Genomic DNA, 23111 nt, shown 5'->3' on the forward strand with positions numbered 1-23111 from the left:
ATCTCCCCTGATGTCTGAAACAGGATTTTTTCCACGCATAAATGCCACACCAATGCTGTAACACTAACTATTGTCATTAACTGAAGAATGATTGTGGTACAATGCTATGGTTGTCTCTGGGTTTATTCTGAAGGGATGCTTTCTTGGTTGGAGGCCAAGTGTATGGTGGGATTGGTGTTATATCTTTTTTGTCAGGTTAAAAAACAGTTTCAAATTTCAACTTCAACATGAAGACTTGATAATACCAAACACTCTGAAATGCACTCAACTCCAGATATAAACTTCAAGGAGTCAGTTTATTATAGCCAGTGTTTGTTATTCACGGTACATGTATTTGTTATTCACGTAAACAACAGGAGTAGGGGGTAGCTCAGTGGTTGAAGTGTTTCCTATCATGGGTGCAGTGTGTGAAGCCCTTTTCTGATCATGTCCCGCTGTGATATTACTGTAATGTTTCTAAGTTACTTGCTTACTCACATAAACAATAACATTGTCCCTCTTGAGGTTCACAAGTGGGTTTGCTGTGGCTGACTTCATAATGATGTCCATCTCATTAAAGTCCACTCTTTAACTCCTATACGATAGCTCTGCATGAAGACCTATAACTGTAATACTGTGAAAAGCAGCGTTAAAACCAACTCATTCACTCACTCACTAAATGTCTTCGTCATATGTGGAGTTGACAGTTTCAGGATATTGCTGTACATGACCATTCGGCTGACACCTGTATTCTTACATGGACACTTGTGAGAAATTTTGTCTGAGGTATTGTTACAACTTCATGAATGCAACGATAAAGGGTGTGCGGTATTACTTGTACACTGGTATATTGTGGTGCAAATCTTCAGCAATACGTATTGCGATTCATTTGTAAATCTAATTGATATGGAGATGGAAAATCGTATCTTTCTGATACAACTTGCCTCTGACGATTTTTTTATCAATTAGTGTGTACACATCGCGACTATCAAGCTCCTCACAGTGACAGCCTGTTCGTGGAGCTCTCTATACCAAGAGTATAACGAAGGTGTCACACGCTGGGAAGGAGCTTGATGGTATCTGACATTAATACAGGGTATGACTCTGATTAACTCATGAAAATGTAAATTGGCAATATGTTGCCATATGTATCGCAATACAGGTTAAAGTATGGCAGTATATTGCAATGCAAAATCCAGGTCAATACCCTACCAACGATGGGAATAATTCTGCCTATTATATTGGCCATACATTAACTTTAAAGAGTTTGGAATGTCAATGTACTCTGGCTGCATATTGTAAATCTAAGTACTTGTGTATTTTTAGATTTGTGGTATTGGATTTATGACCTTAGACTCTACACAAACATACATCCTTGACTATTCAGTGTATTCTATGTCTATTCTTTTGTGGACCGCATCCGTGGTCCAGTGGTTGAGTGCCGGCCCGGGGAGTGGAAGGTCCGGGGTTTGATCCCCGGCCATGTCATACCAAAAGACTTTAAAAAGATGGTACTTGTTGTTACCCTGCCTGGCACGTGGCATTAAGGCTTGGAGTCAGTATACTGTGCCTGAGTTTGGCATCCATGTTGAACTACGGCTTCGTATCTCAGTGGGCTAGCACTATAAACTTGGCATTAGTCTGGACCAGGACAAGCATTCTCACACACGAGCATGCACGTTGCTATATTAAGTGCAATAATCTTGAATGCAATGTTAAGCCCCATTTCACCTCACCTCACTTCACCATATTAGGATATACCCTGGACCCTTTCACCACCACAGCCTTATAGTATGAGTGATGCTGCCATCTCCCTGTGCACACTGAAGCGTGGTGTGTCCTTAGGCAAGTGGCTTTGTTCAAATTACGCCTCTGTTCACCCAGCAGTGAATGGGTACCTGGTAGGATGAGATGGCAGTGTGACTGTTAACCTTCTTACACCTTCTATACTCCCTAGAGAACTGAGAATGAAATTCATGTGCACACTGATTCACTGACCGGGGTAATAATGTGCTTTGTGCATGGTTTTCAGCATGGAAAAGTGCCAAACACTAACTTAGCGTAGAGTTGCTCTCGATCAACTACCAATCAAAATGTCTCAGCATATATCTACATTCAACAACGCAGGCCTCGAGACCTCAATGTATTGAAATGACACACGGGGGCACGGGTGGCCCAGTCATCAAAGGCGCCGCGATTCACTGTGCAGAGTTGCGTCCCTTGGGCACGCCAGATACCTATGATTGTGGGTTCGAATCCCGGTTCGCTCCGATTATGTTTCTAGGTTTGTCAGCGCCATACCCATGCGCGTGGGTTTCACCGAAGTGGTAAACGTCTGAGACCTGCATCACTTCGGGCTTTCCTCCCACATTAAGCTGACACGCCGCGATATAACTGGAATACTGTTAAAAGCGGCGTTAAACCCAACTCACTCACAAAATGACACACCCCTACAGTTATAAGATGTTCCAGTTGTATTTACGACGGCAAGCGAAACTTGAGACAAAACAGGTGAAATGGAAATAAGTCATGGTAGAGCAGTGTCGTTTGATTGGATGGCTATTTTAAGCATTGTGTCATTGAAACCTGCCTAAAAATGAAGCTAAGGTGGCAAATTGGTCCAGGGTAGACATCGTGATAGAATATACCGTATTCGACATAATAAGCGCCCACGGCGATATTTGCTAATATATTGGCTAGCGAACAATCCCAGTTAGCACCCCTTCCGATTGATCAATGTACACAAGACTTATTTATTCGTGTATAATACGCACTCGTTTTTTATATGCACCCTTAATTATGGGCAATTAAATTCTAGAAAAATATATGTCATGTATAATGCACACAGATTCTTCTTTTATATCATTTCAGGCTGTCAGCATAAACCACAAATTTACAATTTTTCAACCTAGTTTTTAATCTCACCAAAATTATATTCTAATAAGAGCCCCCTATTTCTAATTTTATTAGCGCCCTGGGCGCTTATTACGTGGAATACGGTAGGTATGATACATAGAGAATCTCACCTGAGTGTCATTTGATATCAAATATGTTAACCAGTGTTGATTTATTTGTTATCAAAAGACACGGTGTGAGATTTTATTTGTCATCCAACATTATTCTTCCAACTTTTTCAGTTTGAAGACGGTAATTAGCAGTGTCTTATGTGTTAAACGTACTGCTAACAGCTTCAGCAGCATAGCCTGAGTGATGTCATTTAATTGTGACGTCATGGTAACCAATGACATCACAATGGTCTGCAAGGCATTGTGATGCAATTTCGTTGCAGCGTTATCTGCAATGTTGCTATCGCTTGATCTCACCCATGTGAGATCTCCTGTCGGGGCCAGTTTTGGAAGATAAAGTGGATGATCGAGGGAGAATAAGATAAAGACCTGAAAAAATCTGCATGGTTGTAAATAGACCTGATGTTATCACCGTTCACAAGAAAAGTGTTTCACTGAAATGGGTAATTTAACTCGACAATTTTAAGATTCACAGTTATTTTCATTGATTGATTTCACCTTGAATTGGGATGAATTGTGTTTTTAATAACTTGATACTCAAAGCCATTTTTACTTCATATGACATTAGATCTCCTCGTTCCCATGTTCTCTGTCTCTTAAAATATGTGTATGGAATAACTTTTTCTCAGACCAATATATTATGAATATTCTGATAGCTAACTAATCTACAATTTCAATATTTTCATACATGTTTTGTCTGCAGCGAAATATGAAATTAGGACCAAAATAAATTCTGTATTACCTTTTCATACACATTTTAGGGTGGTGGCGTAGCGTAGTGGTTATAGCATTCGCTTATCTAGCAGAAGGACTGGGTTCGATTCCTGACATGGTTACAATGTGTCAAGTCTATTTCTGGTGCCACTGCCGTAATATTTCTGCAATATTGCTAAAAGCAGCATATAGGCCAACTCACTCATCCAAATATTAAAGTATTTGAAGGAGGCATTTTATTTTATGTTTAAGACAAATGGCACCTGTGTATTAACTCAGCAAGGAAAGAAAGTCGAGTTTGTTGTAGGGCTGGGATGATACACCAACTGTGCGATCCGATAAGTGTCACGATACCGTGCTCACGATCTGATGCGTATCACGATACTTGCATGTGCTCTTATCAGTGGTACGTGAGCCATCTTTTTCATAGACATGATGGCCAAATATACCTGGCACACTAAGGATTTACAGTTAGCAGTGTCACGTATGACGCCCAGGATGAAAATAGTGACATTTTCACTGCTAATTAGTGTTTGGTGTAACATTTATTAAGCAAAATTTTAAGGTAAAAATTTATGTGTTTTACTTAGTATGTGAATGTGATCGATAGTTGTGTCGAGAAGTATAAAATCATGATCCATTGATGTATCAGTGTATCGTCCTGCTACCAGTTTGTAGGTAACAGTGAATTTATTATGGCCTAACATTGAACACTGCAATAAGCTTCATGTTCATCAGAATGTTCGAATCTGTGGATGCAATGAAGTTTTTCCGCTCTGCGGATGATGACGAGCAGCCCTAACGTCAATCCTGTATAATTCCTCAGTGAAAGCATCATGTTGTCAGACAGTCTCATGTTATAGTGTAAGGCTGTTTTCATAGGCAAAATCCAATTTCAGCAATAACAGTTGGGATCACCTTGAATTATTATTTAGATATCACTGCCCAGCAATTGGAATACACTGCATTTTTCCTCATTCATATTTTAATAATGTTTTAATGTTTTCAATTTTGAAATGAAATATTTCATGTTTTAGAAATATTGTAAATATGCATTTACCAATAAAAACTCAATTTGGACCGGTGCTTGTTGGTAATTATTCCACATAGGGATGTCATCTGTCGGGATGTGTGATGTGAAGGTGGTTGTCATCTGTCAGGATGTTATATGTGAAGGTGGTTGTCATCTGTCGGGATGTGTGATGTGAAGGTGGTTGTCATCTGTTGGGATGTGACATGTGAAGGTGGTTGTCATCTGTCGGGATGTGTCATGTGAAGGTGGTTGTCATCTGTCGGGATGTGTCATGTGAAGGTGGTTGTCATCTGTCGGGATGTGTCATGTGAAGGTGATTGTCATCTGTGGGGATGTGACATGTGAAGGTGGTTGTCATCTGTCGGGATGTGTCATGTGAAGGTGGTTGTCATCTGTCGGGATGTGTCATGTGAAGGTGGTTGTCATCTGTCGGGATGTGTCATGTGAAGGTGGTTGTCATCTGTCGGGATGTGTCATGTGAAGGTGGTTGTCATCTGTCGGGATGTGACATGTGAAGGTGGTTGTCATCTGTCGGGATGTGTCATGTGAAGGTGGTTGTCATCAGTCGGGATGTGACATGTGAAGGTGGTTGTCATCTGTCGGGATGTGTCATGTGAAGGTGGTTGTCATCTGTCGGGATGTGACATGTGAAGGTGGTTGTCATCTGTCGGGATGTGACATGTGATGGTGGTTGTCATCTGTGGGGATGTGTCATGTGAAGGTGGTTGTCATCTGTGGGGATGTGACATGTGAAGGTGGTTGTCATCTGTCGGGATGTGTCATGTGAAGGTGGTTGTCATCTGTGGGGATGTGACATGTGAAGGTGGTTGTCATCTGTCGGGATGTGTCATGTGAAGGTGGTTGTCATCTGTCGGGATGTGACATGTGAAGGTGGTTGTCATCTGTCGGGATGTGTCATGTGAAGGTGGTTGTCATCTGTCGGGATGTGTCATGTGAAGGTGGTTGTCATCTGTGGGGATGTGTCATGTGAAGGTGGCCCAGATCCCTGTACAGATTCCACGTAAACCAGTTGTTGATATCATGAGCGTAACTTTGGGAATCTGGGTTAGAATAGGTTCCCAGCAATTGATGCTGGTTGTAAGAAATGACCAATTGGAACAGATGGTCAGGCTAGTGACTTGGTTGATGTGTATCATCTTACCCCAACAGCGCACATTGTTGCTCACAGCATTGTATTGTTGTTCACTGTACTGTTTGGCGACTGTGCTTGTCGTTAGAGGTGACAGACGGGATAGGGTGGTCAAGCTCGCTGACTTGGTTGATGAATTCCATCGTATCCCAATTGTGTGCATCAATGCTCATGACATCGATCACTGGACTGTCTGGTCCAGCCCCATACAGACCGCCATCATATTGCTGAGTGCTTTGTTAAACAACAAACAAACACTGGATTGTCTGGTCCAGGCTCAATTATTTACAGACCGCCATATAACTGTTATATTGCTGAGTGTGGCATTAAACAAACACTGGATTGTCTGGTCCAGGCTTGATAACTTTCAGACCACCATATAGCTGTAATATTGCTAAGTGTGGCATTAAACAGACAACCAAACACTGGATTGTCTGGTCCAGGCTCAATAACTTTCAGACCGCCATCTAGCTGTAATATTGCTAAGTGTGGCATTAAACAAACAAAACATGTAACTCAAGTCTTCTCAGGGTGCTTGATGTTTCAGCATACAAACAACAAAGAGGGACGCACCTGTGCACTTGTTTATTTATTTATATCTACACACAACAAATGCACTTGACTTATAGTACACTATGCTACATATTGCAGAACCCATCGAGCATTTACAGCTTCACTTAAAGCTCAGATTTATCTTAAAGATGCTATTTACAATGCAATATACAGTTAAGTATATATATACCCGGGGGATAACATTAATAATTGTCCAGTAACCATGGCAACTGGATAGCTTAGCAAATAGTCAAACCATGTTGTCTTGAATTCGGTCGGGTGTGCCAAATTCATGGTTGTGTCAAACTCACATCCGGGTCCTGGCAAACTCTTACTATATTCACCACAATATTAACCTGGAAGTGAGTGAGTGAGTGAGTGAGTGAGTGAGTGAGTGAGTGAGTGAGTGAGTGAGTGAGTGAGTGAGTGAGTGAGTGAGTGAGTGAGTGAGTGAGTGAGTGAGTGAGTGAGTGAGTGAGTGAGTGAGTGAGTGAGTGAGTGAGTGAGTGAGTGAGTGAGTGAGTGAGTGAGTGAGTGAGTGAGTGAGTGAGTGAGTGAGTGAGTGAGTGAGTGAGTGAGTGAGTGAGTGAGTGAGTGAGTGAGTGAGTGAGTGAGTGAGTGAGTGAGTGAGTGAGTGAGTGAGTGAGTGAGTGAGTGAGTGAGTGAGTGAGTGAGTGAGTGAGTGAGTGAGTGAGTGAGTGAGTGAGTGAGTGAGTGAGTGAGTGAGTGAGTGAGTGAGTGAGTGAGTGAGTGAGTGAGTGAGTGAGTGAGTGAGTGAGTGAGTGAGTGAGTGAGTGAGTGAGTATGGTTTTACGCCGCTTTTAGCAATATTCCAGCAATATCATGGCGAGGGACACAAGAAATGGGCTTCACACATTGTACCCATGTCGGGAATCCAACCCGTGTATTCGGGGTGAGCAACGCTTTAACCACTACGCTACCCGACCGCCCTAACCTGGAAGTGAAAAACATGGAGGTGTCAAATTCCTGGTTGTCTCTATGTCAATTGATAGTACTAAGAATAACAAATAAGTTAAATGATACTCTGGTAAGCTGTATCATGACATTAATGTCCAACGTTAATCTGGTCGAGTGTGATGTGTCAAACCCGGGACAAGTTACACTATTTCTCTGGTCCCCAGGAGTTACAGACAAAGGGTTCAACTGTACACCGCCTAACGACATAATGTAACCATTATCCTGTAACCATGGCAACTTGATACCTTGACAATTGAAGTTCCATTTAACCTTAGTTTAATCAAATTGTTTCAAAGTTTTAGCACATCTCTAGATGGTGAAATGAGGTCACTATTATGTGTTCGTTAATCTCAAGAGAATAATCTTCTAAATGAACCCCAGCACTATCACAGTGGCATGTAAGTTATCTAGTCTAGGCAAGGGCCCCATTTCACAAAGCAATAATAGCCGAGGTGACTGTCTAAGCGCTAAGAATTGATTGTTAAACTGCAGCATGGTATCTCAGTGGGCTAGCACTATCAATCGGCATCAGTCCGGACTAGTACAAGCAGCCACACACACACACACACACACAAATGTACAAATGTACCTGCATACACGTGATGATAATGAAGAAAATTCAGGCGATCACATAAGTTGAAATAACAATCTCTCTCATTGAAAGAGCATGGAGCTGATATCACTGTGCATGTTTATGATTTTGATATATTTAATGAATCATTACAGCATAACATATTTCAGTCCCATTAATTTCCCTACTGATCAAGGTAAGTGGTTGTTGACCTTTCCTTTCAATGTAACACAAACAAGTTTAAACCATCCTACAATTGACTATAACACTCAGAGCAGTAACATGATAACAAGTGCTCCTTTCACACAGTAACTGCAACTTCATACAAAAATATGATGCATTCTGCACCTTCATAGCAAAATAATTCATAACATTCTATAACATATTTTATCTCACCTTACATTAAAATACTAGCTTCTGATTGGTTAAGGAGCGGGCAATTATTTTCCATGCATCCCACTGAGATATTAATCAGAACACACATTAGGTAATCTCGCATTGTTGAACTGAAATGGACCGATGCTTATTCAAATGCATTGGGTAAAGGGAAGTAATTCTGTTTGCGTCATCTGCTAGCTGTCAAAATGGTTGAATCAAAGCATTTTACTTGGTGAAACTTCAGATATTCTATTTCTGGGTCTGTATGAATGAATGTCGGTGAGATAAATTTGTTGTCAATTCTTTGGGGCATTGGTGTGATGTATCCTGTGTGTGAGCCTATGTACCCCGAGCCTGGGGTACACAGCTCAAACACAAGGTACATCACACCATATAACCCTAGAGAGTTCACAACTTATAGTATTTCCTGCGTATTGTCTATGACCTTTATTAAATTTTATCTAATTATTGAGGTGTTCAGTCTCTTCCCTCCCAAACTTGCTATTCACATGAACAATAATACTCATACCATGTCAAACTTGCTATTTCAAGGCTCCAGACAGTTTTATAAGCTACTGAGTATTCACACACGTTTGTTTGTTTTGTATATTTGTTGTTTAACGCCACACTCAACAATATTCCAGCTATAAGGCAGTTGTCTGTAAATAATTGATTCTGGACCAGACAATCCAGTGATTGACATCATGAGCAATGATCCACACAATTGGGATACGATGACATGCATCAACCAAGTCAGCGAGCCTGACGACCTGATCTCGTAAATCGCCTATTACTCACATGTAAACACTCACATGGAGTATAGATAATATTCTTTGGGTACTCCATGTGTTTCTGCTCACTTGGATCGAGTATAGTGGGTATTGTTACACCAATGAGAGGACCTTTCTTTACAGTAGCTCTGCCTCAATGGCTTCTATTTCACCTGTTCATTAGCTTCCCCAAGTGCGTCACATGAGCACAACAGCAATACATGTCTAAGTTACAATATCAGTCAGTAAATATCTGTAAAGAGCCAGCTGTTAATTGTAATAAAGAAGTTGTTCATCCATAAATTCTTATCCTTACTTAGTACTCCAACTTCTAAATGCCTATCAAAGAAGTTATCTGTCAAGATGTACAGCTATGCAAGCTGAAAAGATAGTCTGTCATACAGACCCTGAAACAAAAATATCCAATACAGCCCATGCAAGTCTATAATATTTAGCAAGTCTAGAAAACTGCAGTATCAGGAAATCAGTAGACTAGATGTTAGTCTGAAAATGAAGAGTCTCTGGGCTTCTTTTTATTATATTTCATAACTATTACTTAGCAACTATTTTTATCCATAAAATTTGTTCATTTCAGAGACTAGATGTTCGTCTGAAAACGAAGAGAGTCTCTGGGATCCTTATTATTACATTTCACAACTATGATTTAACAACTGTTTCTATCTGTAAAATAGGTTGATTTCAAAGACTAGATGATAGTCTATCTGAAAAGACTACATGGGGTAATTATGCAGTGTTGTGTTATACTACTGGGTTTTTAATTTTTGTGTGTATTTGTATTTGTACACAGGCACCAAAATTAATTATGTTATGGTAATGTGTTTTAAATATTGTACGCACATACACAGCATATCTGGATCTCTAGCATTTGTCACAGCCTATATTTCACTTCATTCCTAGTGAAGAATTGTTGTCTTAGGAATCCTTCAGCAATATTCCAGCAAAATCACTGAGGCCTGTACGTTATCAAGTCCAGACCACTCCAACCTGCCATCATATAGCTGGAATATTGCTTAGTGCTGCGTTAAACAACAAAGAAACAAACAAACAACCTTTGACAAAAAGTATTTTCTTGTTTTCATTCACATTGGGAAATTTCTGAAATAGTGTAGGAATACAATGCCTGAGTAAATCGCCTCATTTCTGATGTAGTGCCAAATGACGTGCAGCCATGTTTGTCGACATGGACACTGACACATCAGGAAAGCATATCTTAATATTTGGGAATGAGATGCACAGGTTTTGACAAGTAAACATCCCACTGATGTACAGAGCCTACTGAAAGTAGTTCCTGTTTACTGATCTCATTCGCATATTTATTGGAATGTGATACCACTTCTATTATATGATAAAGGTAAATGTCACACAATGTCCAGCAAGGTACAGTGTAACATAACAATTTGGGTGTCGTTGTCCAAAGCTATCTTAGCACTAAGGTGATCGTAACTCCCATACCTTCACATAGGCTTACGACAGTCGTAGCGCTAAGGTTACGTGGCACAACGGCACCTCGGTTCGCACGGAATCCTTAAGCAATCTTAGCGTTAAGGTGATTGTAACTCCCATACCTTAACATACTTACGACAGTCGTAGCGCTAAGGTTACATTGCACAACGGCACCTCGGTTCGCACGAAATCCTTAAGCAATCTTAGCGTTAAGGTGATTGTAACTCCCATACCTTAACATAGACTTACGACAGTTGTAGCGCTAAGGTTACGTTGCACAACGGCACCTCAGTTCGCACGAAATCCTTAAGCTATCTTAGCGTTAAGGTGATTGTAACTCCCATGCCTTAACATAGACTTACGACAGTTGTAGCACTAAGGTTACGTTGCACAACGGCACCTCGGTTCGCACGAAATCCTTAAGCAATCTTAGCACTAAGGTGATTGTAACTCCCATACCTTAACATACTTACGACAGTCGTAGCGCTAAGGTTACATTGCACAACGGCACCTCGGTTCGCACGAAATCCTTAAGCAATCTTAGCGTTAAGGTGATTGTAACTCCCATACCTTAACATAGACTTACGACAGTTGTAGCGCTAAGGTTACGTTGCACAACGGCACCTCGGTTCGCACGGAATCCTTAAGCTATCTTAGCGTTAAGGTGATTGTAACTCCCATACCTTAACATACTTACGACAGTTGTAGCGCTAAGGTTACGTTGCACAACGGCACCTCAGTTCGCACGAAATCCTTAAGCTATCTTAGCGTTAAGGTGATTGTAACTCCCATACCTTAACATACTTACGACAGTCGTAGCGCTAAGGTTACATTGCACAACGGCACCTCGGTTCGCACGAAATCCTTAAGCAATCTTAGCGTTAAGGTGATTGTAACTCCCATACCTTAACATAGACTTACGACAGTTGTAGCGCTAAGGTTACGTTGCACAACGGCACCTCAGTTCGCACGAAATCCTTAAGCTATCTTAGCGTTAAGGTGATTGTAACTCCCATGCCTTAACATAGACTTACGACAGTTGTAGCACTAAGGTTACGTTGCACAACGGCACCTCGGTTCGCACGAAATCCTTAAGCAATCTTAGCACTAAGGTGATTGTAACTCCCATACCTTAACATACTTACGACAGTCGTAGCGCTAAGGTTACATTGCACAACGGCACCTCGGTTCGCACGAAATCCTTAAGCAATCTTAGCGTTAAGGTGATTGTAACTCCCATACCTTAACATAGACTTACGACAGTTGTAGCGCTAAGGTTACGTTGCACAACGGCACCTCGGTTCGCACGGAATCCTTAAGCTATCTTAGCGTTAAGGTGATTGTAACTCCCATACCTTAACATACTTACGACAGTTGTAGCGCTAAGGTTACGTTGCACAACGGCACCTCAGTTCGCACGAAATCCTTAAGCTATCTTAGCGTTAAGGTGATTGTAACTCCCATACCTTAACATACTTACGACAGTCGTAGCGCTAAGGTTACATTGCACAACGGCACCTCGGTTCGCACGAAATCCTTAAGCAATCTTAGCGTTAAGGTGATTGTAACTCCCATACCTTAACATAGACTTACGACAGTCGTAGCGCTAAGGTTACGTTGCACAAGGGCACCTCGGTTCGCACGGAATCCTTAAGAGCACCATGGTCTGTCAGTGTTACTTGTCTGACCTATGGGTGCCCCTTTACTGCAGTGATGTTTTCATACTTACAGACGCCTTTTGATACCAGTGATTAACAAATATTTCCCCAAAAGATAAGACTGTAAACACTAATCTTAAAACTGATCCTCATGGGCTACAATCATAATACTAACTGTGCAGAACAAAATAAATTCTAGTCATCATCTCAGAAGATACTGATTTACCTAGTTGATGTATTCAGTGACAAGGTGCAAAACTAGTTCACAAGGGTTAATGCAAGGAGGTATCTTGGAAAAAGTCAGTCGAAAAATGCAACTGAGACACAAACAGATGGTAAATGAGTGAGTGAGTGAGTGAGTGAGTGAGTGAGTGAGTGTGGTTTTATGCCGCTTTTAGAAATATTCCAGCAATATCCCAGCAGGGGGACCAGAAATGGGCTTCACACATTGTACCCATGTCGGAAATCAAACCTGGGTCTTCAGCGTGACGAGCGAACACATTAACCACTAGGCTACCGGACTGCCCAAGATGTTAAATGAAGGCAGTTGAAGATTACAGCCCTTCACAACCGTAATCATACTCTGGATGTTAGTCTGTCTAACAGTCCCTGAACCATTTTATACTACTCAAAGAAGAAAGGGTGACCCATTTTTTTTCATATTACTATACTAGTAGTTAATCTGTCACAATGGGTTTTCTTAACTTGTTTTGAGTAGAATATTTCCCCTTCCACCCAGCCCTTACTGTAATGCTATAGCCCTAAATATTAAAAATGGGGCAAGTCTAGATTTTCAACAGTTCCTGAATCACCCATCTCACTGGGGCTCCTTTTCAGTCTAAATGGAGCTGTTTGTTTCCATCAGAATTATGTATATTTAGAGACTAAGCGATAGTCTAGTCACATGTAAATCAGCGAGGTTTCCTTGAACTTAATTGAGCAGATTCAAGTCTAGATAATAGCCGAAAACAAAACCAACTGTAGTATCGTAATGATACCGACATTGTTGTACAGACACAAATAATGTCTAAAACATGAGACACTAAACTACTCATCTAGGAAACAGAAACTTAATTCATTCAAATACACCTCATTCAAACATCAAACGTCTAGATATCACGGACCCCCGTCAAATGTCAAATGAGATCTTTGTGTGTTATTTTACAGCCTGGTACATAAAAATTACACAATACTTCATGACGATCATAGCAGACGACCAGACAACCAGCGTTTAACCACTCGAAGAGGCAAGTTTCAATGCAATCTACAATAACACACAGTGCTCACTGTTTACTTCCTCAAAGCTGAAATGCTTATCTTTGTTGTCCAAAGCACCTAAAACACATTCTTCATTACTAGGGAAATTTATTCTTCATTATTTGGCTTACAGTTCTGTCAATTGATAATTTTACAAATTTGGAACAAAACTACAATTTTTAGAACCTATAATTCAGTGGGTGAAAATCAAAAGGCATGTATTTTTTTAATGAATTTTTTTTAGTAGGCCAACAGAAGGAAATAACTCTATTTTCATTTGAATTTAATGTTGTTTATATATTCATCTTATTTTACAAGAATGACAACACCTTAACATCTCCTTTGTGATAGAATCTTAATTTCTATTGTTTGACAGCCTATTGTATTTACAAGTCAGCCTCACATGAGTTGATTCAGTGCACAGTTTACAGAAACGACATAACTTGTACAGACATAACCTGTACAGTTTCTATAACAGACTGACACATGGGTAACCATGGTAACACGAACACAAGAAGTAACAATGATTATCAACAATGGAGTACCACATGAATCCGAGACCAATCAGGCAGCAACGTGAGCCTGCACAAACGCCGTACACACATAATGGTGTACACGGACATTGGCGTTAACACATAACGTCGTACAAATGTAACGATGTACACACATAAAATAACAACTGAAATATATCACAGTCAATATATAGCTCTGTATGCACGTCAATCGAATGTCTCCCATGTACGACTCTTTCGGGTTTCCCCTTGCGGGATATTCGTTGGTTTGGTAATCTGAGGACCAATACTTAACCGAACTAGTTCGTTCAGTTCACCGATGTCTTTAAAAGGGTCATTTGGGGGAACAGGAGCAGGTGGAGTCGGACTCACTGCCCGAGAGGTACTGTTCGATGTCATACCAACATACAACGGATTCGACACCCTGGGGTCTTTGTAAAGAGGACTTGAACAAAACTGCGGTTGCCCTGGTTTTGGCGCCATCGGTGGCGGTTGGTTCCTCATGGATTGTGGCATTGTCATGTTGTACGCAGGGTTTGACATGGTGCCTTGTGGTCTTGGGGGCGGACTGACCACTGGGGAGCTGGTCAGCTGGCTGAATGACCATTCTTTTAATAATGACGGGGATTTCTGGCTAGTGGGGTTTGACAGACTGGAAAGAGCTGGGTTAATTGATTTGTCGAAACCAGCCAGAGGATCAAATAGCAGCTTTGGGTCTTCGACTTCTGAATTTTCGGGGGAATTGTCCGGTTTGTAGGAGTTTCGTACAGGCGTTTCGTGTCCTGTTTTTCGGAATGCAGGTGACCGGTTTATGAGCGAACTTCGGTTAGGCCTAGCTCTCTCAAACCCTGGAGAACATTCGAAGGAATCATCAGCTAGGTTTGCTTGACTGGCAGGTGACTGTGTATTACTAACTGCAAATGGATCAAACACAGTGTCAGGCTCAGACTCTATCGACTCAAATCTTATCAATTGTTCCTCATTTGGTTTAGTCTTTGATGGTCGTGGTGGAGGACGTGGACCTACGATTTTTAATGACCTTGACCTAGGGGCAGCAATCGGGGGAGGTCCTTGAATAACCATACTAGGGGCTCCGTTTGCCCTTCGTATCACAGGAGAGGACCTTGGTAAGGGAGACAACTCTGCCTGAGTATCATTTGTGACTTGTGGCGCAGGGCTTGAGTTCAGCCCAATGTATGGTATCCCAGAATCCTCCATCTCTGCAGGTGTCTGCGAGCCACTTGAGGGAGTTTCCACTGAGGAGTCATCACTGGCTTGCTGAAGAAAATAAAACAGTTGAAATGGGAGATGGATAACAAGGCAGTGAATGTGAAATTGTGATAGAGGAATGGGTATGTTAGTAAGAAATGCAGTCAGTGTAAGTAAGAAGGCTGCATGACTGACTGTGTGATTACACTGACATTGTGAATAAAGTGAGTCAGTGAGTATGGTTTTATGCCGCTTTTAGCAATATTCCAGCAATATCAGGGCGGAGGACACCGGGAATGGGCTTCACACATTGTACCCATGTCAGGAATCGAACCCAGCTTTTCGGCGTGACGAGCGAACGCTTTAACCACTAGGCTACCCGACTGCCCCTGGGGAATATAGAAACCTCCTGGGGTTAGGCTTAAAACTCATTTTCGATTCAAAGAGTTTATGTGTTTGCTGTGTGATGACCTAGTACGCTCCATGTGCGCATGATCCACCACACCAAGCTAATGACACATCGAACCGACTATCGTTATGAGTTACAAACATTTAATTTCCTGGAAATGTATAAACAAGATAGCAATTTACAAATAAGATAATTGATTTTATGTTGCTTTTAGGAATATTCCAGCAATTTCACAGCGTGCAACAACAGAAATTGGCTTCATACATTGCACCCATGAAGGGAATCGAACCCAGGCCTTAGGCATTAAGATTAAATGATTAACGACTGGGGTACCCCTACGTCAGCAAGGGCACATAACTCTAAACGACTACCACTACACCATTAAGCTGCACCACCACCAAAACTACCAACATCGTTAGGCCTGACAGATACTTGAGTACAGGATGGGTATAGATAGACTTGAGGCATAGTTCAAGGACTCGAACACCAAATAAGGGGTGATAACTCACAGACACTTGTCATAAAAAAATTAAATATGGGTATTTTCTATAAGTGAGTGAGTGAGTTGGGTTTAACGTCGCTTTTAACAGTATTACAGTTATATCACGGCGTGTCAGCTAAATGTGGGTGATGAGCCCGAAGTGATGCAGGTCTCAGACGTTTACCACTTCGGTGAAACCCACGAGCACGGGTATGGTGCTGACAAACCTAGAAACATAATCGGGGCGAACCGGGATTCAAACCCGCAATCATAAGTTTCTGGCGTGCACAAGGGACGCAACTCTGCACAGTGAATCGCGATGCCTTAGACGACTGGGCCACCCGTGCTCCTGTATTTTCTATAGTGAGTGAGTGCGTGAGTGAGTGAGTATGGTTTTACGCCGCTTTTAGCAATATTCCAGCAATATCACGGCGGGGGACACCAGAAATGGGCTTCACACATTGTACCCATGTCGGGAATCGAACCCGGGTCTTCGGCGTGACGAGCGAACGCTTTAACCACTAGGCTACCCGACCGCCCCGTATTTTCTATAATGTACACTAGTAATTGGAAGATTTACAATACAAAGTATCAAAATATTAAAACAAATTGTGAAATCACCATCTTACAGACATCTGAAGTTCCAGTATTGGGCAATTATCAAATCGGTTGGAACTAGCTTTATGCATTTGTTTACATTTGGAAAAGTTTAATCAATGGTGTTTGGATGCAAGGAATGATGTCTGCCACTGCACATGCCTTAAGTTTAAGGTGAATATATTCCTGAACCGCAGGCACATGCTTACAACAGGTGTAATGTTTGGGATGCTATAACACAAAGTTATCCACTTTTCATCACCAACATGGAAAGAGGCTGACGTATTGTCGTAACTGCTGCTATCACAATCTGACAAGCAATCCCACATTGACAATACAATTCCTAAATCTCTCACAAGAGTTCCAAAACGATTACCGGTATGAATACACAGAAAACTTTGTAAACAGATGTGAACATTGCCACCAGTGATCACAATCAATGGAATCTGTTTTGTCCGATATTTATTCTCTAGATTTTTATTCTGGTTAGTTTTTTTCCTAGCCCTCAGAGTCCTAATCACCATGACAACCATCACCACCACCACCACCGACAGGACAAGTAAACCGCAACCTTCTCCTCAAACACCTTCTCCGAAAAATCAGCAAATCTTTTCTTTGCCTTTCATTCTCTTATAGCGAGTCGAGAATATGTGTATTAGAAGAGTCAAGAGCTATTAGTTTCCAGACAAAGACTTGTGATTTGCCTTTTTGTCAGTGTTAAAGGATGAGATACGAGTAAATATTTTACTTAAGCCAGACCAATTCTTGTTTGCTTTACATTTGAGCCTCTACTAACTTTTGAAAAAGCGAAAAAAAAATGAAAGAAAAAAAGAAGATACAATATGGTGTTTGATTAAAAATGACTACACTACTCCACATTTGCTGAGGACGAACACAGTCATCTTCAGTCAAAGGTGTGATTGAGTGGCATATTTTGAATGTCTCTTTATTCATATTTTTCAAAACAAATTCTAGGAAATTAAAACCAGCTTGACATGTAATTTTCAAATAAACCACTTGAATTCTTTGGTTACTGAATTAACATTCATCTCGTAATTAAGCTCCAATCAACATGTTCTTAGTTTCCTGTTTAGTCTTTTCGTGTGGACATGCAGGTCAAGCAGATTTGTAAAACAAACAATCAACACAGTGGTCTGGCTGCAGAGCATAATGGCACCATGCAGGACAGGTTACTTATGGGGGGAGAGATACCCAAGACCAAACGATATAGTGTTCTGTCTTATGTATCGTGTAATAATGTGTTTGACCTCTCCACAGAGTTCGGAGGTGGGAGATCGTTGGTATGCCTGCTGTATTTCTGGGTCGGACAGGAGGCTGCAGCTTACACGCTGGTATGTCGACATCGGGTCATCGTCTGTCGTAGACTCATCTTCAGGGACGTCCAGCACTTTGTACATCGTCGTTGGCCTGAAAATATGGTTGAAGTTCGGGGTTATTGAGGCTAAAAAAGCATCTGAGAGAAAACCTCCCATGCTATGACTCTTGTATTACATTGCAATGATTACGAAAATTTGGAAATTTTCATAATTTTTGTAATCATTGCAAGTTCATACAAGAGTCATCAGAAGATGACAAATTCCCCCGGCCCCAACAAATTCAAAAGAACAGATCATCTTAACGAAAGAATTTCTATCTAATCTGTCTGTCAACATACGAGTGTAGTTACTGAGCTGTCAAAACAATACCATGGAATAGGGATCCGGAAGTTTGTATTTCTGTCAAGTACACACCAATATGAACAGAGTCAAAGTCAAACTTGTTGCCATGGAAATGGAAAAAATATAAATACTAAACTCCCTTAATAACAAAAGGCACCAGTTGACAACCTGGTCTTTGTGTGTGCACAGTTTCAAGAGAGAGCACCTGTTAGTTTCAGGGATATGGTACAGACAACATCATTATGACCATTCAAACTTGTTGCCATGGAAATGGAAAAAAATATTAATACTAAATATCCCTAATTAGTAAAATGCACCAGTTGACCACCTGGTCTCTGTGTGTGCAAAGACTCAAGAAAGAATACTTATTAGTTTTAGAGATATGGTCCAGACAAACACACTACTAGAGTCAAAGTCAAAATTGTTGCCATGGAAAGTGGAAAAAATTACATTTTTTTAAAATTCCTTAATAGCAAAAGGCACCAATTCAGCCCCTGATCAATACATGTACCAAGTTTGGATAAAAACTTTTGAACAAGTTTTAGTTTGGCCCGGGAATTGCCACCTACCTCCGTTTCAGCTAAGTTAGTTTGTTTGTTTGTTTGTTTGTTTGTTTGTTTGACATTGTTTAACACAGAACTCAGCAATATTCCAGCTATATGACGGCGGTCTGTAAATAATCGAGACTGGACCAGACAATCCAGTGATTGACATCAATTAGCATTGATCCACGCAATTGGGATATGATGACATGCATCAACCAAGTCAGCGAGCCTGACCACCTGATCCCGTTAGTCGCCTCTTATCATGCTTATGACAAGCATAGTCGCCTTTTACGGCAAGCATAGGTTGCTGAAGACCTATTCTATTCCGGATCTTCACTGGTCATCAGCTAAGTCTAAACTTGCACAGAAACAGGAAAAATTAAATTTTGAAAAATTCTTAAATATATCACTTCTTCTTCAAGGTCTTCAAGCTATGCTCCGGAAACGAAAAATGGGCAGACAGACAAACAAACCAGATGATGACTATATCACCCCGCATTATATGCCATTAATGTTTGTTAACATATTGCATTGTGCATTTCTTATTTGTCATGTTGCCGCAAAATGATATTTCTTCAAAATTTCTTTTCATATTGCTGCAAATGTAAAATTTATTCACAGATCATAGATGCCATTCTGTTATCCGTTAATGAACCAACATGATCCTTAAGATGAGTGAGTGAGTGAGGGGGTTGAGTTTAAAGCCGCTTTTAATAGCATTCCGGTTAAATCAATGTGTGACATCTTACTGTAGGAAGTATTATAACAGTATTCCTGTTATATCACGGCGTGTCAGCTTAATGTGGGAGGAAAGCCCAAAGTGATGCAATTCTCAAACTTTTACCACTTTGGTGGAAACCCACAAGCATAGGTATGGTGCTGAAAAACCTAGAAACATAATCGGGGCGAACCGGGATTCAAACCAACAATCATAGGTTTCTGGTACGCCTAAGGGACAGAACTTTGTGGAGCAAATCACACTGTTTTGCAAACCGGGTCACCTGTGACCCAAAATGAAACCAAGAGTTATCACAGCATGAGAAATGTGGCACTTGTCTCCTAGTCTGATGTTACCTATCTAATGTTTTTGCTCTGAGACTGGCAGCTGACACCGGCGGAGGTCTTGGAGGCTGAAAGAAGAAAGAACTCAGTAGGTAGGCACGCTCCCAGTAGCCAATGATTTAAAGCTTCATCAACTTTATATGGGGGAAAAACAATTACAACAAGTCTTGTTGTTATTTGTATGATTTAACCTAAAATCTACACAAAATTAGTTCACAAATGATGTTTCCCTTCGCAATTGATTGACAAAACATCGGAAATAAGGAGGTGATTTTTCCCTCACATTGTTATCTCTCCTGTATCCATGACTATGGCTGGGACGAGTCCAAATTTACTACCCGGGTCCCACACCCCTATTACCCGACCCTACCTGACCCTACCCGATGTTGGTGTCAAAAGATAGGTACAAAATGTCCGATTGGGAACAGTTTGACTGAAGCCCTGGCAAAATGTATGTAGATACACGTATAAACAGATGTGGCCATGTATACACTGAAGTTGACTTAAGTTTAAGCTTTGGTCAAACATATAAAAGTCAGAAGGAACATTTGTTGTGCCGTTAAACCAACAATCGTCATACGTCTACAATATTCATGAGTGGGCGTGACTTATGTTTATACGTGTTCATAGTCATGAAGAAATGCGAAAAGTAGAGACTTAAAATTGTAGTGTAACCATGTAGTTATAAAGTGAATTTTTGTCATGAAACAATATATTCCATGACTAACCACGGGTCCGGGTAGTCCTGTGGGTACCCTGGTCCTAATCAGGACCCATCCGACCCAAGTACCTGAGCTACCCATCCCAGCTCTATCCATGACTACAAAATGTCAGCGACTTTCCCATTTCCCTGAGTCAAGGGAGTTAACTGACTATACAAGTCCAGTTTCCATCCTTGCCGAACTTGGCTTGTATTATGGAGTTACATTTTGGATGGACTAAAAGTCTAAGAATAGTCCGATCGAAATCGCATAAAAAAAATTATCACCTGCATGTAAAATAAATGTCAATCACTCTCAACACTTTAGCTTCCAATATATCATGATACATATCACAACACAATCTTTTTGCCAATACACAGCCCCACTACTTAGCTTACCCGCGAGCCCTTTATGGTCGGTCCAATGATAGTGGCTGGCCTCTGTCGGTCTGGTGTGCGCTGAGATCCCATCCGGAGACCTTTCGAGTTCTTTGTGCTCTCGTTAATCTGTCACATGACAATGTGCTTTTTGAGACATTCGTGCATAAAGAAAAAATACTTTTACAAATATTTCAAAGAAATGAATTTTGGTCAGAATGTTCTGGAGTGAGTGAGTGAGTGAGTATGGTTTTACGCCACTTTTAGCAATATTTCAACAATATCATGGCGGGGAACACCAGAAATGGGCTTCACACATTGTACCAATGTCGGGAATCGAACCCGGGTCTTCGGCGTGACGAGCGAACGCTTTAACCACTAGGCTACCCGACCGCCCCAAAGAATGTTCTGGAAGTCATATCATACCACCGCATGTAATTCAGTTGAAATATATATTGCAAATGACATGTTGATTAGTTCTATACAAGAAATTTATATTTTTAAAAAAGCTTGAAATCTTAACAGGTCAACAGAAAACTGATACTGTTTTTTACAATATAAGGCTAAAAATATAAAAGAATTGGTTCTCAGGTAATGACTTGAAAATATGGAGTGGGCAGGTGGTGATTTTGTTTGTTTGCTTGTTCAAGCTAGTACATAACCATATAAACAGTTGTGTACCACCAACATCGGAAATGGCCTCCCTACATATACAAGCATACAAACTCCAATTGCCGCCATTATCATATTATGAGAAGTAACTGCGTGCTATAGTGGATCGCATTGTTTTAAAGAATTATGATCTTTTGATTTTTTTTGAAAATGGAAATAAAAACGAAACGTTCGCAGACTTTCTGATGATGCAGTGCCTGAGAACGACTATATTTTTTTTTAGCCTAAGGAAAGAAAAATCATTAAATTGTGCAAGAAACATGACACATGTTCACACTGTTTACAAGAGAAAATGTTAAAACATAAAAACATGTTTTAATCAGTCAACTGACTGTTGTAGGACTAACCTCGTTTAATCTTGCCTTGATACCGGAAACAGCCTTCTTACCCTGGTGCTTCATCTGTAAAACACATACACCATCTACATACAGTGCTGACAAATACATATCTGGAATCCGTGGCAACCAGAACATAAACATGGTCGTGGAACATTGTTTGGTTCCATAAGTACCCTTTGAGCACCCTCAAGGGGTTCAACGCTAAACCAAAATGGCAGTCAAGCATGATTCAATATCGAACACAAATTTTATTATGTTGATCTATCTACCACAGTTTCACAGACCTACAGGTCTATCTGACTTATTTCCCAGTAGTTTGGGCGTGGCTGTTACCCTCTAGTAATCCCATCTCTGTGGTTAAAAAAGTCCTGCATCCAAGATACGAATATGTGCCATTTCAACCAATGGTAACCATTATTACACACATACATACTCTATCTTATACCATTTAAAACATGGAGTAGTTAACTTCAATTAACATAATTAACATGTATATTTCATTTGTTATTCCGTTACCATGGCAACTGTGATAATTAATTAGTCAGCTGTGTAATTATTTCAGCGAGTGAGTTGTTAGAGCTATTTTAGCGATATTCCAACAATAACACGTCAAGGACACCAGAAATGGGCTTCACACCTTGTACCCATTAAATGATTTGGGGAATTGAACATAGCCTTCAGCGTGCCGAGCCAACACTTTAACCACTGGGCTACCCATCCACCCTGAGTAATTCATGAGAATGAACAGCTGTGACTGTGTTACATGTTGAAGGGAGAGTGTGCAAAGTTATTAGTATCAGGCTATGTTTGTCCTTTCTTCCTGTGTTTGTTTCCTGGTGTTGGTCAAGTCGAAGACCTCAGCCCTGACCCAAGAAGCAAGTCACCAATGGTCCCAGTCCAAGATGTCGCAATGTGATGTTTGTTTTGTTTGTTTGTTTGTTTGTTTGTTGCTTAACGCCGCACTCAGCAATATTCCAGCTATATGACGGCGGTCTGTAA

At 40.8% G+C, this 23111-nt stretch overlaps 1 protein-coding gene and 1 long non-coding RNA gene across 4 annotated transcripts in view; both read right to left on the reverse strand.

Moving 5' to 3' along the window:
• Positions 1–8972: 8972 nt before the first annotated feature.
• LOC139459770 (uncharacterized) lies at positions 8973–11667 on the reverse strand. The gene is made up of 2 exons (XR_011652700.1): positions 11127–11667; positions 8973–10902 (listed from the first exon to the last, which is right to left on the reverse strand). It is a non-coding gene; the product is annotated as an uncharacterized lncRNA (long non-coding RNA).
• Positions 11668–11719: 52 nt separating this feature from the next.
• LOC139459768 (DENN domain-containing protein 1B-like) overlaps positions 11720–23111 on the reverse strand; it is a 50133-nt gene continuing 38741 nt past the window's right edge. For 2 of the 3 annotated variants that reach the window (XM_071241429.1, XM_071241430.1), the window contains 5 exons: positions 22122–22175; positions 21124–21231; positions 20037–20092; positions 18007–18166; positions 11720–15320 (listed from right to left, as the gene is read on the reverse strand). In XM_071241429.1, coding sequence (XP_071097530.1) covers positions 14250–15320; positions 18007–18166; positions 20037–20092; positions 21124–21231; positions 22122–22175 — 1449 coding nt within the window. In that variant the 3' untranslated portion in view covers positions 11720–14249. The remainder of the gene's footprint in view (positions 15321–18006; positions 18167–20036; positions 20093–21123; positions 21232–22121; positions 22176–23111) is intronic. The other variant, XM_071241431.1, reaches the window with a different exon arrangement.

This window comes from Haliotis cracherodii, unplaced genomic scaffold, assembly GCF_022045235.1.
Source record: "Haliotis cracherodii isolate W230 unplaced genomic scaffold, xgHalCrac1.p SCAF_13, whole genome shotgun sequence".
Classification (NCBI taxonomy): Eukaryota; Metazoa; Mollusca; class Gastropoda; order Lepetellida; family Haliotidae; genus Haliotis; species Haliotis cracherodii.